Source organism: Molossus molossus, unplaced genomic scaffold, assembly GCF_014108415.1.
Source record: "Molossus molossus isolate mMolMol1 unplaced genomic scaffold, mMolMol1.p scaffold_m16_p_8, whole genome shotgun sequence".
NCBI lineage: Eukaryota > Metazoa > Chordata > Mammalia > Chiroptera > Molossidae > Molossus > Molossus molossus.
Window position 1 is genome coordinate 72,735,766 of NW_023425402.1, and position 17,816 is coordinate 72,753,581.

Genomic DNA, 17,816 nt, shown 5'->3' on the forward strand with positions numbered 1-17,816 from the left:
TGATTGGATATGGGACAGGTTTTCTTCAAGTATGACTGTTGCATCAGCATCATATAGGAAGTCTGAAAAGGTAGATTCCTGGGCCCTGCCAAACCAATGAATAATTTCTTGGAGTAGGCCAAAGCACCTGCCCGTTTAAGGTCCCCCGAGGCACTCAGGTGTAAATGGTGAGGGAAAGGGAGGTGTAAAGACTGGCACTTGGTTTTTGTCTAGGGTGAATGGCCACACAGTGATGCCCCAGACCAGGGAGGAAAGAGGGTGGGCTCGTGGAGAGAAAAGGTAGTTCAGTCCCCTTTTTCTCCTCCCTCTCCCTTATTCTGTCCTTCACTCTTGCTACTCTGTGAATGCGTTTTGTTAATTGTTGTTTGTGTCCTTACTGAGTGTGGGTGAGCTGTTCAGGCAAAAGTATCTTTAGGTGGTAAGAAAAGGTTAACTTGTTTTCACCATCACTGTAAAACATGCCCCCATCCAGGGCTTACAGATTTTCAGAGTCTTGTTTTTCCTAGAATTTTGTGATTTTAGTATTTTAGGCTTTTCACTGACAGGCATGATGTGTACATCTCCCCAGTGGTCCACCTGGACCACGTGTACTGACGCTTTCACCCCTGCCCTGAGTCTGGTGGCGATACGCTTACAGACCTGCCTGAGCTGCCCTTTCTGCCCGCAAGGATCCCAGACTTTGCCATCCCATTTGTGCCTCCTTTCCCTCCTACGCTACTCAGACTTCAGGACATTTTCTCTAGATTCTGCCCCTCTCAACCCCTACCGTTACTTTTCATGTGACATTGGTTTGTAGTAGTAACTGGGTTACTTACCTTGTTCTCTCATCAGGAGTGTATGTCTTCAAGATGCAGCCCCAAAGAAACTTCTTTCTAGAAACCTCCTGAAGTCCAGCTTCTACTCATACCTTGGCCAATGTGGTTCAGATATGCCAAGGAGCCCGTGCAAAACTCTTACAGGATGCTTCACCTGTACTACATCATTCTTGATTCATTTGTTTGCCTCCTCCACTGACACACACGCTTATTGAGGGTACGCCATCCTCACATTTTGCTGTCAAGTCCTGAGAGTCAAATATGTTATACTGGCCACAAGGACACTATAGTGAACAGCCTGACTGGTGTGGCTCGGTGGATTGAGTGTCGTCCCATGGACTGAGAGGACCCCATTGGATTCCCAGTCAGGGCACATGCCCGGGTTTTGGGCTCAATCCCCAGTAGGGGGCGTGCAGGAGGTAACCGATAGATGTTTCTCTCTCACATAGATATTTATATCTCTCTCTCCCTTCCTCTCTCTCCAAAAAAAATCAATAAAAACATATTTAAAAATATATATAGTGAACAAGTGAGTAAATGACCTTATTTTGATTAAGAGTCTAAACTTACCAAGAGCAGAAGTCCTGAATTTGTATACAACTTTGCATCTGATTTAGTGCCTTATACACTGTGGGTGCTCCATTTGTCTGGGCTCACTTTTCTCTCTGAAGCCCTGCTTGTTGTCAGCCTGTAGTCACCGAGGTGTTGCGCCTTTGGCCTACTTGGAGGCCAGTAGGAGGTATGTCAGGGCTTGACATCTTGGTGCCTCGTTTACCAGAGAGTCTTGGATTACTCGCTCTTTGAAATGCTCCTGCACTTGGTACTTTCCCCTTCCTATCCCTTGATTTGGCAGCCTGCATCTAAACATGGACATACTATTCATGGATCTTCCCTATCAGATAACCTCAATATATTTTTTTTTAACTTTAAAGCCACCTGCTTCAGTCTTTGGAATGAATGGCGGTAACATTAGATGGTGGGAGGTGATACTTTACTGGAATTGAGGACAAGGAATGTGGAGCCACACTGCCTGTCTTCCAGTCCCATTTATCAGCTGTGTGACTTTGGGCATGTTACTTGGCTTCTCCAAGTAACATGGTTCACTTTCCTCATCTGTAAATTGGTGATAAACACAGTACTTTTCACATAGTAGTGTTTAGAGGATTAAATGAGTTAATGAACGTAGTACCTGGCATAATGTGTCAGCTTTAGCTATGACTTTGTTTATATTTTGTGTTCTTTTAAATTGATGCCAACAAAGGCAATTTTAATTTATAATAAATGTAGGCACGTATTCATTTTTGTGTAAGTTTATTGTGTACTTGGCCTGTTCTAGGCATTGTGCTAGGTACTGGGCATAGAACAATTTGAAGACAACTTATACATCTTGTTTTAAGTTGTTGACCTCTGGAAGATAAGAACTAATAGACAACATGAATGAAGATGATAAATGTTGTGATGGGGAAAATACAGTGTGCAGTGGGAAGACTTTACCCAAGTTGGAGCATTGGGGAAGGCTTTCCTACTGGGGACAGATAGGAATCAGCCAAGTGAAGGGGAAGAAGCATGTGGGAATGTTGCAAGCAGAAGTGACTGATGTTCAGACTGACAGAAGAAAGCAGAGTGCTTCTGAGGAACTGAAACGTTAAGGGAGGGAGGGACTGGCAGGCTTTGAGTGGACAGCCAGATGCTGCAAGGCCTTGTTCACCATGTGAAGGAGCTTGAACTTTTCCTTACAAGCTCTGTAAGGCCACTGAAGGGTTTTCACAGGACAGCGACATGATCTTTTTTGTGTGTGGGGTTGGTTTTATTTTTAACCCTTTCATTGCAAAATAAATATAAACGTGTCTTCACATGCCTATCCTAGTAACCACAGCACAGATCAAAAACGAACTTGCCAGCCACCCAGAGAAGCCCCTTCATGGGCTCCATCCCCATCACAGCTCTCTCGGTCCCCACAAAGACTACCCTGCCTTCTATGCTCATCACGCCCCTGGGTTTCCCTGAGGTTCATACAAGTGTGCATCCCTAGACCCAAGTTTAGTCTTGCTCATTTTTTAGAACGTCTTTTAAAAGTTTTTTTATCAGCAGTTTTCTCTCCATCCCTTTATTTTTGTTACAATTATTTATCCTGTGGAAGGACCTGGGCTCTTCCACCTGCGCAGCTTCCCACAGTCTGGACGTTGCTGATTGTACGGTCAAGGTGCAGCTGGGTGCGCTTCTCCACCTCGGCATCTCCTGCAGACTGCCAGATGCCGAGGCTTGATCCGACTCAGTTTGATCACTTGGACACAAGCACAGGTGGTGGCTGTGCTCCCCTCAGGAGATGGGAAATGGCTGCTGGTTTTTCCATGCGACAGATCTGTGTTTTAGGAAGGAACATCTCTGACCACACGTGTGGTCAGAGTGCAGAGGTCAGACTGGGAAGACCAGTTAGTCCTTTTGTGTTTGTCCAGATGAGAGCCTGGAATGGGGCTCTGAATGGAAAGGAATTATGGTTTCCAGAAAGGTTTAAGAGTTAGCATGTGTAAGACTTGACAGTTATATTTGAGCACAAAGAAATACCTTTTGGGGATGCTGAGAAGATGGCGGGACTGCTCAGTGAGACTGTGAAACTTGGAGCGGTTGGGAAGGCTCACAAAGCGTTTGGTTTGGAGATACTGAGTTTAAAGTGCTGCAGACCGAAGAGATGTCAAGTTCATCTCTCAAGCATTATTTTTAGCTACTTTCTTTTTGCCAGTAGTGTATTGACTTACAAAACTGTTGTCACCAGCAAAGAAAGATGTGATTCAATATAAAATGTGCTTTCAAGTACAACTTACATAGTTTCCGTTGATGATAAAAATAAAATGTAGAAGGAAAACTCAAAGAAGGTCAGATTTAATTAAAGTGGGCCTCCCACTATACCTAAATGACTAACAACCAGGAGAATGAAAAGAAAAGGCAAGGTGCTAACAGAGTATTCCGGCCTCACGGGTGTCCTTGGGTCACCTTGTGGAGCTGAAACCGAAATGAAACCCCGCGCAGGTGGTGCTGCAGGTGGAGAGCATCGACCTGAGTAAATCAGCTGTTTCTTCCGAAGTTAGAACAAGAAAAAAGATTCTTGATGAAACGCAGACAGTGATTTGGGCTTGTCACAATAGAATGAGCAACTTTTAGTTCGTTTCTCTGATTCCTTGACAGTGAATTCACCATGAGAAGAAAAAATCTGGGGAAGGAAGAGATAAGAATAAATTCATACATATTGCTAAAACTTTAATATCTTCCGCCTCAACTTTTAGCCATAATTTTGAAAAACCACATAGAGTTTACTGTTTTTTCTTCTATGGAGAACTTGTTGACTTGGGAAAGATTTTAAAGTTTGAGTCTTTTGCTCTTTGCTTTTCTACCATTTCCTGTCACTTACACAGAGAAGATAGGGGGAATGTGGTGACATCCGGCCTTCGGGATGGAGGTCAACTTTTGTTTTCAATATGACAAATAACTCAAGATCTAAAATTTGGAAAACTTGAATATCCATGGCATGTTCAACATAGCCTGCAAGTTTGACTCATAATTTGATTTAAATTTAATGTATTCATTAATTCTCTTTTGTGGCAACATAGGGGATAGCACATCTCCAAATGTTTTAGGATTCACAAAGAAAAATCCTAAACTGACTTTTTCCACTTTATTGCCTATTACTCTTTAAGAAGTACTCCTTGGAACTGTGTCCCCAGGACGTGAAACAAAATAAACGTTGTTGGTGTAGGGTGCTGTTCAGAGGCGTTGTTTCTTCATCCCTCTGGAACAGAGTGCTTTGGGGCAGGAGAGCTGCTCCATCGCTGTTCTTCCTGCGCTGACTGCCTGGGTCCACCTGCCTCTGCCGTACAGCACCTTCTGCCTCTACTCTGAGCATTTTGAGCTTCTCTGGTGTCCTGGGTTCCTTCCTGATGAGCTCACATGGGACTGTCCCTCAGTGCCGACCCCAGACCCTCTGCTGGAGAGCCCTCTGGGAAGCTGGGGATTCAACCCTGCCTGAACCTGGTCCTCTCTGCTGCAGGACGCATCCCAGGGACCGCTTGTTCGGTGTCTCCTTTATCCTCTGAGACAGTGGGTGCCAAACCTTTCTCACTCTGACCCACAGTAAGAATCACAGTGACGTTACCACCCGATGTACACATAACTTTAACTCTACATATGTAAATATATAAATAAAAGTTGCACAAAGCAGCCCTCGTATTTAAATCATACTTTGCAGTCTACTGTTTTCAATTCTATTCCATTCCATTAACTTACACTAAAAAACTTCCGGTCAAGATGGCGGCGTAGGTAAACGCAGTATCGCGTCCTCCCACAACCACATCCAAGTTACAACAAAACTACAGAACAACCACCATTCAAAACCGCCTGAAATCAAGCTGAATGGAAGTCCTACAACTACGGAATTAAAGAAGCTGCATGGAGACTGGTAGGAGGGGCGGCGGCGGACTGGCTGGTCCCACACCCACGTGTGGTGGATAAAAATCAGGAGGACACCTCGGCTGGGAAGGTCCTTCCTGAGGACTGAGGGGGTCCCCGTCCCACACCAGGTGCCCTGCTCAGGGTTCCAGTGCCAGGAAGAGAATCCCCATCACTTCTGGCTGGAAAAACCAGCAGGAACTGAGGCTCAGGGAGGCTGAGGCGGCTGGAGCCCCAGGCAGCTCCTTAAAGGGCCCGCGCACGGACTTATCGGACTCTCTCCCTCTAAGCTCGGAGGGGAGGCAGCTCCAGGGGCACCAGAGACATACAGGGAAGAACTGAGCTGTTTGGCACTGGAGCAAGGGCTGGAGAGGGGGCTTTCTCTGGGACAAAACGTGCTGTCAGAGGCCTTTGTTCCTTTGGTGAGCCCTTCCCTGGGGCAGCAGACAGTCGCCATACCTGGGACTCCAGCAACCTGGCTCACACTGGTAGCCCCGCCCTGCTGACTCCCTGAGGCCCCGCCCCGCCCCACCCAACTTTCAGGCCCACCCAAGCTGTTGGCACTTGCTTAACCATAGGATTGGCCTGACTTGGATCCTGCTTCAGGTTTTCCTAAATTTTTTCAAATGAGCAGCATCTGGTCTCAGCTAGCCCCATACCGCTCATTAAGTAATACACAGAAACAAACACAGGGAGGCAGCCAAAATGAGGAGACAAAGAAACAGGTTCCAAATGAAAGAACAGAACAAAACCCCAAGAAAAGAGCTAAGCGAAATGGAGATAAGCAACCTAACAGATGCTGAGTTCAAAATACTGCTTATAAGGATGCTCAATGAACTCAGTGAGGGCCTCAAGAGCATAAAAAAGGACCAGTCAGAAATGATCGATGCACAGTTAGAAACGAAGGAGGCTTTAACTGAAATAAAGAATAATTTTACACAGCTTCAATAATAGAGTACGTAAATCCAAGGAGCAAACCATCGATTTGGAATATAAGGAAGCAAAAAACGCCCAATCAGAACAGCAAAAAGAAAAAAGAATCCAAAAAAATGAGGATAGTGTAAGGAGCCTCTGGGACAACCTCAAGCGTGCCAACATTTGCATCTTGGGGGTGCCGGAAGGAGAAGAGAGAGAACAAGAAATCAAAAACCTGTTTGAAACAATAATGGCAGAAAACTTTCCTAACTTGGTGAAGGAAACAGACATACAAGTCCAGGAAACACAGAGAGTCCCAAACAAGATGAACCCCAAGAGGCCCACACCAAGACACATCATCATCAAAATGCAAAAGGTTCAAGACAAAGAGAGAATCTTAAAAGCAGCAAGAGAAAGGCAGCTAGTTACCTACAAGGGAGTTCCCATAAAGCTGTCAGCTGATTTCTCAAAAGAAACTTTGCAGGCCAGAAGGGAGTGGCAAGAAATCTTCAGAGTGATGGAAAGCAAGAACCTACAACCAAGATTACTCTATCCTGCAAAGCTGTCATTTAGAATCGATGGCCATATAAAGACTTTCCCAGACAAGAAAAAGTTAAAGGAGTTCATCACCACCAAACCGTTATTATATGAAATGATGAAGGGTCTTTTTGAAGAAAAAGATAAAATATATGAACAAACAAAATGGCAATGAATACATATCAACAATGGAATCTACAAACAAAATGAACAGGCAGAACAGAAACATTCTCATAGATACAGAGAACATTTTGTTGGTTGCCAGATGGGAGGGGGTTTGGGGGAATGGGTGAAAAAGGTGAAGGGATTAAGAAGTACAAATTGGTTGCTAAACTGACAAACCTCAAAGGGAAAGGGGCTGGGGGTGTGGGAAGGAATAAACCAAAGAACTTATATGCATAACCAGTGGACACAGACAATAGTGTGGGAAAAGGCGGGAGGGAGGTGGGAGTGGGGAGGAGGGAGTCAATGGGGGAAAAAATGTGGAACATCTGTAATACATTCTACATTCAACAATAAAGATTTAAAATATATATATATATATATATATATATATATATATATATATTGGTCATAATCCATTATGTTCATTCCACAATTTATTAATAGCTTGCAATTTATAATTTGAAAATTCTGTCTAACATACTGATAAACACATGATTCCTTTTCAGAGAATTCCACCTTGATATATCCCTGTTTTGAATATCTCCAGAGAGGGGATTGTTTTATTCTTTGAGGTGGCTACTTCATTCTGTGTTTCTAGTGTTTAGAGTACTTATTCCTAAAGCATATTAGGAAGCATCTTTTTTTCATTAGGAAACAGTGCAAGTCTGTGATTAATGATTGCATTTCAGGTTTCCAGGGCTGAGTGGAATAAATTCTTTAGTACATTATTTCCTATTGGCACCCAGAATAAAATCAGCCACAGTTACCCACTGTTTTATAAAGGCAAGTTCAGCAAAACCTTTAAAAATCATATTGTAAAAGGAAAAAATTTTGATAAAGCATGAGAAAGTGGGCATCTTGGGGAAACATTGACCTTACTGAGGAGACCATAGCGAGAGTAAAATGTAATTTCATGTATCTTAAGACCTTAAGGTCCGCCTCATTTTGGTTTTGGTATTTTCTTATCATTAGGGTGCCAAGATGTAGAAATTTGAGTACACAGTTTTTGCCATTGTTAGAGTGTCTTTCACTTTTTAAACTTGATATCCCATTGTTATGTTGTGTTGTCAGAATATTAGAGGATTGCTCTTCAAAATAAGGGAGAGCGTTTGTTCAGGCAGCAGCAAGGAGATGGTGGGTACAAGAAGGTCACACTCTTTAAGGTCATTGCTAGGACAGCTATAACAAATGTAGCTTAAAACAAACAAATCGATTCTCTCACCATTCCAGAAGCTAGAAGTCTGGAATCAAGGTTTAGCAGGGCTGGTTCTTTGTGGAGGGTCCAAGGAGAAACTGTCCCATGGCAGGTCCGTGCCACTCTCCCACCTTTGGGTGGTTGTAGGCACCCCTTGACATTCCTTGACTTACAGGTGCATCACTCATCTGTCTCTCATGCATACCATCCACCACCAACACGTGCATCCTCTTGTCCCTCCATCCTTCCAATATAGATATGTTGTCATTTTAACTAGATGCATATTGTTGCTGCATATTTTAACAAGGCAGAAGCTATTGACACCTGAACCATATCATGTATATAATGATCACTTTTCACTTTGCATACAACTTTTTGTTTTCTCTTAGATAACAGCTTTCTTGTTTCATGTACTTAGTTTCCTGCACCTTTATTGCTAATTACCAATCAGACTGTCAATTGGTTATGTAAATCTTCTCTCAGTCCATTCGAATAAGACATTATTCATAGCAATTCATCTTCTTAAAGAAGTTACTCCCAGAGCCATGTGACTTGCTGTGACCTAGTTATGCCATACAGCTGCTGACTTATTCTCCTTTTCTCTCTGGTGCTGGATCCCCTGCCATGAATCACATGTAGTCTTCTTTTTTTGGCATATATTCTAATTTGGGTGGAGAAATTCTCCACTGGTTTCAAGAGAAGTGAATTTTGCAACCTTGGATGCCTGCATGTGTTTATTCTGCCCCAGTGCTGAAATAGAAGCTGGTCTGGGTCCAGAATTAGTCTGGAAATCGTCTGTTTGGATTTTGGAGGCATTGTTTCATTGTCTTCTAGCTTGTCGTGTGCTATTGAGACAAATGAGCCCACTCTGATTCTTCATGTTTTGAATGAACTGATTTTTCTCTCTGAACCTTTTAGGGTCTTTTCTGTGTCACTAATGTTATGGAATTGAGGGACCGTGTGCCTTGGTTTGAGATGGGTCTGTTTTCATTCATGTGGACTATTTCAGCCTGGAAACTCATGCCCTGTAGTTCTAGGACATTTTCTTGATATAGCTGATTTTCTTCCCCTGTTTTTCCTTTGTTTTCTTTTTTGGTTCTCTTCTTACTCAGATGCTCAACCTCTTGGGCCAATTTTCCCATTTTCTTTTCTTTCCTGTTTTCTTTGTCTCATTTCCCTGCTCTCTTGATATTTCTTCTACTTTCCTTCAGCCCTTGTATCGAGTTTGTCTTCCTGCTATTTTATTCTTCATTTTCAAGAAATCCTTTTTGTTTTGAAATTTTTTCTACCTGTATGGTTTAATTTTATTATTTTGTTCATTTGGACCTCTTCTTTTCTGTTATGGGATTTTCATAAATCTCTGGTAGTCATTGACTATCTATTCATATAAGAGTGGGGTTTTATATGTTTCCTATTGTTGCTGTAACAAGTTGCCATAAACAGTGACTTAAACAACACAGATTTATCTTACATTTCTGTAGCTTAGAAGTCTAATGTGGATCTATTCACTGGACTAAAATTAAGGTGTTTGTAGGACTGTGTTCTTTTCTGGAAGCTCTAGGGCAGAATTTATTCCTTTGACTTTTTCTAGCCTCCAGAGACCACATAAATTCCTTGCTCTTGTTTCCCTTCCTCCATCTTCAAAGCCAGCAGTATGGCATCTCTGGTTTTTCCACTGTGGTTACATTTTCATCTGACCACAACCAGGAAAGATTCTTTGCTGTTAAGGACTCATGTGATTAGATTGGGTACCCAGATAATCTAGGACAATCCCCACCCCTAGGTCCTTAATCACCTCTGCAAAGTCCCTTTTGCCATGAAAGGCAATGTATTCATAGATTCCGGGAGTTAGGATATACATGTCTTTGAGGGGACTATTACTCTGCCTTCCACAGGCTCTAAACAGCTGATTGCCCACTCTGTGTACAGTGAGGCGGGGGTGGGGTGAGGGTTGGGGGGTTGGGGGTTCAGTGCACAATAAGGTTGATAACAATTTGTCTAAGCCTTTTCTTTGGGAAACCCTTGATGTCAAATCTTTAGATCTTTACTCTTGGTCCTAGAGTACTTACTTCCCCTTTATGTATCATGTTATGTTTGAAATAGAGATTATGTTTTTAATGTTGCATGTTATAACATTTATATTGAATTTTAGAACATAAATATATTTAAAAATACACAGAGTTATTATAACTGATCAGTTGCTGTCAGAGCCAACATTTATAAATTTCTATTTTTTTCTGAACTTTTTAGTTTGAAAATTTTCAGATTTGCAGAGATTAAAGACTATGTAGTTGATATTTGCTTATATACTTGGTTCCTGGATTCAGTCATTATTTGTATTTCATTATTTGCCTTTGTTGATTTTCTCTTATCACTTGTCTGTTTTGTATTTTATATATTTTTGTCTTATCTGTATTATTTGTTTTCTACAATTAACACTGGCTTTAATTTGCTTTTCCTGTCTTAGCTTTTTAAGGTGGAATCTGAGACGATTAGTTTTATACCTTTTATTTTCTGTTTTAAGACTTTCAGTGCCATAATATTTCCTCTGAGGACTGCATTGGCTATATCCCACAAATTCAGACATTTTATGCTCATTATCATTTGCAATAATTCGTAATTTTGCTTATGATTTCTTTTTTGACCCATGAATTATTTAGATAACTGTATAATATATTGGTAAGCTCTTAAGCTCATGGTAGCAGATCTGTTTTCCAAAATTCTTATCTTCACTTGAAAGCTCAAATTTTGTCATTGGCAACCAAGACGTTCAGTTTTCCTTGACCTGGAAAGCTTCCTTGTTCATTTAAAAAAAAAAAATGTTCACTTAAATACCCAAGTCTAGATAACCATAATTTGTCACTTGGTCATTTCCTCACGTAAAAATGATGTTTCATGAAAAAAAGCAGCTAGTTCAGCTCTTAACTCAATGTACAAGTTCTTTTCCTTGTGATAGTCATTGCACTTTGGTGTCCATTATGCTTTTTACATATTTCCCATTTCATCATACAGAATATTGAAAATATATATATACTTGGAGAGTTGAGATTTTATAAAATTAATAATTTTACCACTTCATCAAGGATATTCTTAGTGAAACTGGCTTTTTTTTCTTTCTTTCTTTCTTTAACTTAGAGTGCATGGCAGCAGTAAAGAATCACACAAGGATTACTGGAGCAGTCTGGTTCCCCTGCCTGGATTCCTGCTAAAATGTCAGCATTTTTAGCCATTAGTGCTTTTGTACCATCACTGCAAATATCAACATATAACATCTTTATATTATTATGAAAAATACTTTTACTTGGGGCTCCCCTAAAAGAGTCTTGGAGACCCTAGGGGTCCATGGACCTTACTTTAAGAACACCTCTCTAAGGGAAGAAACTATAGCTTATAAAAAGAGGAATATAGTGAAAGTTTTCCTAGCTAACCTCCTCTTAACTGACTCGCTTTTGAAGTTAACCTCCATTCCTCACGTAACCTAGCAACTCTCACGGAGTGCTGGAGGCGTCAAGCCTGGTGGGCCGTTTTCTGCTATGTCCATTCATTTCTGTTCCCCCCAGTAGAGTTATGTGCTTAGCAAATATCAACTGTATTTGTTCTCAGACCAGTTGATGCCAGTTTCACTAATACCTGTAATGACACAATTTTAATACTATTATGTAAGCCTTTTTAAGTGTGAGTTTTAAAATAAAAAGAACTAATGTTTTTACAACCAACTTCAGTGCTTTGTAATGACTTAGTGCAAAATATTGCTGTCATATAGTTTAGTGTGGATGAAATGTAAAAATTTAGGGGAAAACAAAAATCTGGAAGAATTCTATAATCTTTCATAAGTATCTTTAATTTCTTCCTATGTTATAGAGAAAACAAAGCTAGAAATTGTGATGATGTGTTATCTGCAGAAAAGAACTATGAAACTCCATTCTGTAGACCCATATTTAAAGAAAGGCAATTAGTATACCTTCAAATTATTGGTGAATGTGTGTACATGTCTGTATTTTAAGTCAAAATAAAATTCATAAATTAATAGTTGTCATATATTTTTATGATTCCCCATTTAACCAGCCTTTTCAATAAATTAACCACTGGTCAGAATCACATCATGTAAGATAGTTTCTTTGCTGCCATGAACTAGAAGGAAATTTCCTTTGGTTTCCATAACAGTAAAATATGCTCTCTTCCTACCATTGTTGTACTTTGTATCTGAGGCTGGGTAAGATTTTACTGGTAAAGGATATATATGACTTTCTAGATATGTAGCTATTACAGGCCAGATTTCATAATGATCTAGTAGTGATGAACCCAATGGTACCATGAACTATTTTTATATGTGTGCTAGTATTTTATTGAATTGAAAACTGCTTGGAATAAGTAACTGTATGTGAGAGGTTAGATATTTTCACAGCAATTGCATAATAATATTTCCTGAAGAATGAGAAGTTTATTAAATGTCCTTTTATCTTTAAAAATAAGTTCATCAGTTAATCAGACGTGTCAGGGTTTGGTAGATAGTGACAGTTCTTTGACACCAGCTTTGCTGCGGCTAGGTGTATATGAAGTCATTTATAGAGGCGGCATGACATGGTATGAAGACACAGAGCTGAGAACGGCTGACTTGGATTCTCCGCCTGGCTCACCCATCACCATGAGTCAGTGGAGACTGTGTTCCTAACTCCCTGGCAGTGAGCTTGCAGTATGAATTTTATTTTCCCCTCAAACTGGGGAATTAATTCACACTCTTCACAGTCTGTTTACAACCAGTACGCACATTGGCAAGCTGAACTGGCCAGGCGGCTTTTTCTGTGACCAAATGGTTAAGAAACCCATCAACCTGAGTCACTTTAGCACCATTCTGTATCACCAGCACAGCCAACCAGTGATATTATTCCGAAATACCAAGGGATTTCTCCAAATTCCTGATTTCATAATGATTGCATATTCATTGTCAACAGTGTGGCCTAGTTTTATTAGGTTGTTCATTTTTTCTTTTAATAAAAATGTTTATTGAGAGTCTACTATTTGCCAGACACTGTTGTAGGATTGGGGATCCAATAGTGGATACAACAGAGCAGGGAAGATAACCCTGCTGTTGCAGAACTTAAATTCCAATAAGGGCTACATATGCATACAGTATCTCATACATATATGTATATGCTAGGAGGTCCAAAAAGTGAGGAAGGGAAATGAGAGATTGTTGTTTGGGGAGTGATGTTGAAATTCTGACAGGGTGACCAGCGAAGGCCTCACTAACATCAGTTCTTTAATATAAGCTCCTAAAGGAAGAACACAGGATTACTCCTAGAAGAAGTAATCTCTCAGACATTTTTAAGTGTTCTTAACTTGGGGCCTATGGTGTTAATATGGGGGAAATATTGCATCTTAATTTTTACTAACCGTAACTGAAATTGATCATTTCTTACAGATTATGGATATAGATAACCAGCTATAGTGCTCTTGGGAGAACCTGTAACTGTGTCACAGATAGAAAACACAGATATTTTCATACCACATTACAGTTATCATAGGCATCTCAAAATACTGTTTGTGCTCATCACTACTCACACACTATGGTAGTTACTATCCCTGCTGTTAAATCTTATGATTGAATAAAGAAACACATACCACAATTTTTAAAAATATGTTTTAATAATTACATTTCAAAGTAAGAGAGTTCCTTATATCCTTGTGTATTTTAGCTTATGAATTTTAAAATATACCGAGAAAGAGGCTAACACCTCACTAAATTGCCAAAGGAGGCTCATCGTGGAGAAATGTTGATGTTCAGTTTAATTCCTAACAGAGAGCTTCCGTCCACCCCCCAAGAGAACGGCGCCCTCTTCCTTTGTTTCCGCCCCGTAGAGATTAATCAAATCCATCCTGAACAGATGGGGAGGGCTTTGTGGATAATTCCCCAGAATTGTGGTTATGAAAAATCCCTTTTAGCTTCCTGTTTGACACTTAAAATTCTTGCTGAATAGTATAGCAAGTCAAGCAGAAATGTGGCTTCGTGGAAAAATGACAGTTTAATACTTCACAGATCAGCTTTTAGACTTCTCTGAAAGTTACTCAAAGGACCTTAAAGGCATTGCAGTTCATCATATGAGGAGAATGAGATGTAGAATTAGAATCAGTTCATTTCACTTATTTGCATCAGCTTTTTGGCCATTCTCCCCATTGTGGGGTTGACCAAGTGAGTGTGTCCCAGTTGAGAGGCCATAACTCTAGGCCACCTGCCTTCACGTTGGCCATCTGTGGGAAGTGAGAAGGGATGTACATGTTCGACTGCTTCAGCAAGGCAGTTCCACAACCAGGACCTCTTATGCAAGTAGAAAAGGGAGGGGAGCATTAGTTAAAAATGGGTATGCCTTGCTACTGATGTCATGTGCTTCACATCTCTTTGGATCTATTCTACCGCCTCTCATCAAGAGGAAAAGAATCAAAAGAAAGCATTCTCAGCATGTTGAAGTTACTGGAAGTCTGAGAGAGAAAAGTGCTAACTCTGTCATTTTCACGTTAGATACACTTGATGCTTGTGTCTAATGCAGAGGGAAGTTGCTTCTGTGTCATTGAATCTCTTGGATTCCATCTTCAGCTGTGCCCTTCGGTTCTGAGTAATAGACACTTAAAAGTGGGAGGCAAACTGTGAGCCTGGTCGCACTCATTTGCCTGGCTTGTTCTCCTTTACAGGTTGGTGAAAGATGCTCCCTGGGATGAAGTCCCACTTGCTCACTCCCTGGTGGGTTTTGCCACTGCCTATGACTTCTTGTACAACTACCTGAGCAAGACACAGCAGGAGAAGTTTCTTGAAGTGATCGCCAATGCCTCAGGATATATGTACGAAACCTCATACAGGAGGGGATGGGGGTTTCAGTATCTGCACAATCATCAGCCCACCAACTGCATGGCTCTGCTCACAGGAAGCCTCGTTCTGATGAACCAAGGTGCGTGTGGACACAGTGGAGGGATGCCCAGGCGGACGCGAGTCGTGGTTGCCATGATACGAGCAAAGCATTTTTATAACTAGTCTTAGTACACGTTCATACTTGATTGTAACTAAGCCTGTGAGATGAAGTAATACCTAGGGCATCTCTTAGAGGATTGAGAGACATCTCTTTCTTTATTTCTGCTAGTTATATTAGCATGAAGTTTATTTAATTATGGCTTTTTTTTTATTGTCCCAAGCCATATTTTCTAAAATATGTTTTTATTGATTTGAGAGAGAGATGAAGGGAGAGGGAGAGAGAGAAACATCAATCCTCTGCCTCCTGCATGCCCCCTACTGGGGATTGAGCCCACAACCTGGGCATGTGCCCTGACTGGAAATCGAACTCACAACCCTTTGGTATATGGGACGATGCTCAACCAATTGAGCCACACCAGGCAGGGCCCAAGTCATATTCTTATAGCACAAGATCAGTGGTAAATATTGATTTTTCCAGAGAATTTTAACAGTGAAGACAGCCAGCCTGGTTAGAGTTTTTAAAAACTAGCCCTGGCCGGTTTGGCTCAGCAGTTAGAGCGTCGGCCTTCGGTCCGGAGAGACCCGGGTTCGGTTCCCGCTAAGGGCATGTACCTCAGTTGCAGTTTGTCCCCGGCCCTGGTTGGGTCGTGCGGGTGGCAGCCACTCGATGTGTCCCTTTCACGTCGATGTTTCTCTCTCTCTCTCTTCCTCCCGCTCTATTTGAACAAAAAATAAAAAAATGTCCTCGGGTGAGGATAAAAAAAATAAATAAATAAACAGGTGGTGTGTTATTTGAAACAAATGTTTCCTGCACGGATGTATATCATTACATCTGTACTCTTATTCTCTAAAGACTTCAAACAACCAATCTAGATCATTTAGGTCAAATTTGGAAGTGACTTTTGTGGATTGTATATCTACTTTGCCTTAATGTAAATGTAATTGCTAATATTACATTTTCTCTGTTCTTATAATTCTGACTTAATTACAACTCCTGTGGAAGTCTATAAATGACTAAATAAGATTGTATTTAAGAATAACAGCTCTCAGTGAATTACAAAGATATTAAATATATACTTAGAGCTGGCAAATCTAAAATAATTTAATTCTTGATTATATTCCTCATAAAAATAAATAAGCATTTTGTAGATTATCCAGCCTCAGATTTTCTCAAGTCTGGCTTTCTCCCTTGTCACATCAGCCAACCATCACTTTTAATTAGGTCTAAGAGGAAAATTAACTAACGTCAGATGAGCATATGACATGTGCCGATTCTTGTTCATATTTCTTCTAATTTTGACATCAACCATATAAGGTAGCTGGGATTTGGACCCACTTCTGGTCAAACTCAAAGTTCAATCTCTTGTCACTGTATTATGTTGCCTCTCTGGGAATAAAAATTTAATTTGTAGCAGTAAGAAAAGCTTAATTAAGAGGGTGAATTTTTATCCTAACTTTCTTTGCCCTCTCTTCACACAAAAACAAAATCTAATCCCAAGTTCTGTGACTGGTTCAGATTGGAGCAAAATGTGTACTTCTCCTCCGGCAGGAGTTTTCATATGCACTTGTTTTCTGATTACGGTTCCAGGTTGCTCTGGGATATAGTCTTCCAGAGCCCCTACAGGGAGTGCACACATTTGTAAGATGACTGGGTAGAGAAAGGGGTGAAATCTTGGGGTCTGCACCTCTCAGGCTTGTAGTCCTCATTTTCTTGGTGTACTCGCTCTAACTTCAGGAGCTGTTCTGGCCAGGCCTTCTCAGTGTTCCACGCTCTCCAGACCCGCCTGTAGGTGCTGACTGAGATAGCTTAGAGCACATCTGTAGTTCCACTACACTCATAGAATCTCAGGAGGATTCGAATTTTCTGTCTGCTCTGCTAACCCTGCCTAAGGCTTCGTGCATAGAGACCACAGGATCACTTGTAAGCAGTTTACAAATCAACTTTAAAGAAGAGAGATGTGAAATGTTTCAATGATTACCCAATAGTTATAATAGCACCAGGAAATGAAATAAGAGATTTCATGAAGTTATGGTTACATATCTTAAGTATCTTAAGTTTGAATTCAAAAGAACAATGTTCTTTAAGTGAGTTTGAGAAGGTACATGGAACATTGAAGGATGGGTAGGGTGTAGTAAGTGAAAATAATGAAGAACATTCTAAGGTATGTGGATGGTGGAAACATAGCATCATTAACAACACTGTACGTCATGTGACAGATTTGAAGTTTGCAAAGTGTGTTGATGGACATTGCCTCATATCTTCTGAACAGGGTTGCTCTAAGGAAAAAACAAGGCAAATCCGATAGTGTGATATCCAGAGAGCAGTGAGTCACAGGCCTGATTTTAGGCTTCAGTCACCTTGGTGACTGGCTGCAGATGGAGGATACAGAGAGGGGAAAGAGGAAGATGACTGGCATTTTAAACCCTAACAGTTAGAGGATGGAAATTGAAAAGTATCCAGAAGACTGGCATGTCAGGTGTGCAGCTGGGTGGGAGGCAGATCCAGGGTACAATGAACAGTCACCTCTGCCCAGCCGAGCTGAGAACGGTGTTTCCACATGAGATGAGAGTGGGGACTTGGGCTGGGACCTTGGACTTGGGCTGGGCACTGTGGTACCTGGGCCTCTGGAAGCCTCCACACCCAGCACACCTAGCAGACCTGATGGAGTGTTCAGCACTGAGGGTCATACACACGTCTGGGGAGCGACAGCAGTAAGATTATACCCACAGTAGGAGGCATTGAGCTTAATTTTATCCTCAGGGGTTGTGTGTTTTAAATACAAGAAAA

At 41.1% G+C, this 17,816-nt stretch overlaps 1 protein-coding gene across 6 annotated transcripts in view; it reads left to right on the forward strand.

The window, feature by feature from the left end:
• Window positions 1-17,816, forward strand: part of DSE (dermatan sulfate epimerase) — a 59,974-nt gene that overhangs the window by 34,199 nt on the left and 7,959 nt on the right. For 5 of the 6 annotated variants that reach the window (XM_036248880.1, XM_036248882.1, XM_036248881.1 and 2 more), the window contains one exon: window positions 14,755-15,008. In XM_036248880.1, coding sequence (XP_036104773.1) covers window positions 14,755-15,008 — 254 coding nt within the window. Of the gene's footprint in view, window positions 1-14,754; window positions 15,009-17,816 lie in introns of those variants that run through there. The other variant, XM_036248884.1, reaches the window with a different exon arrangement.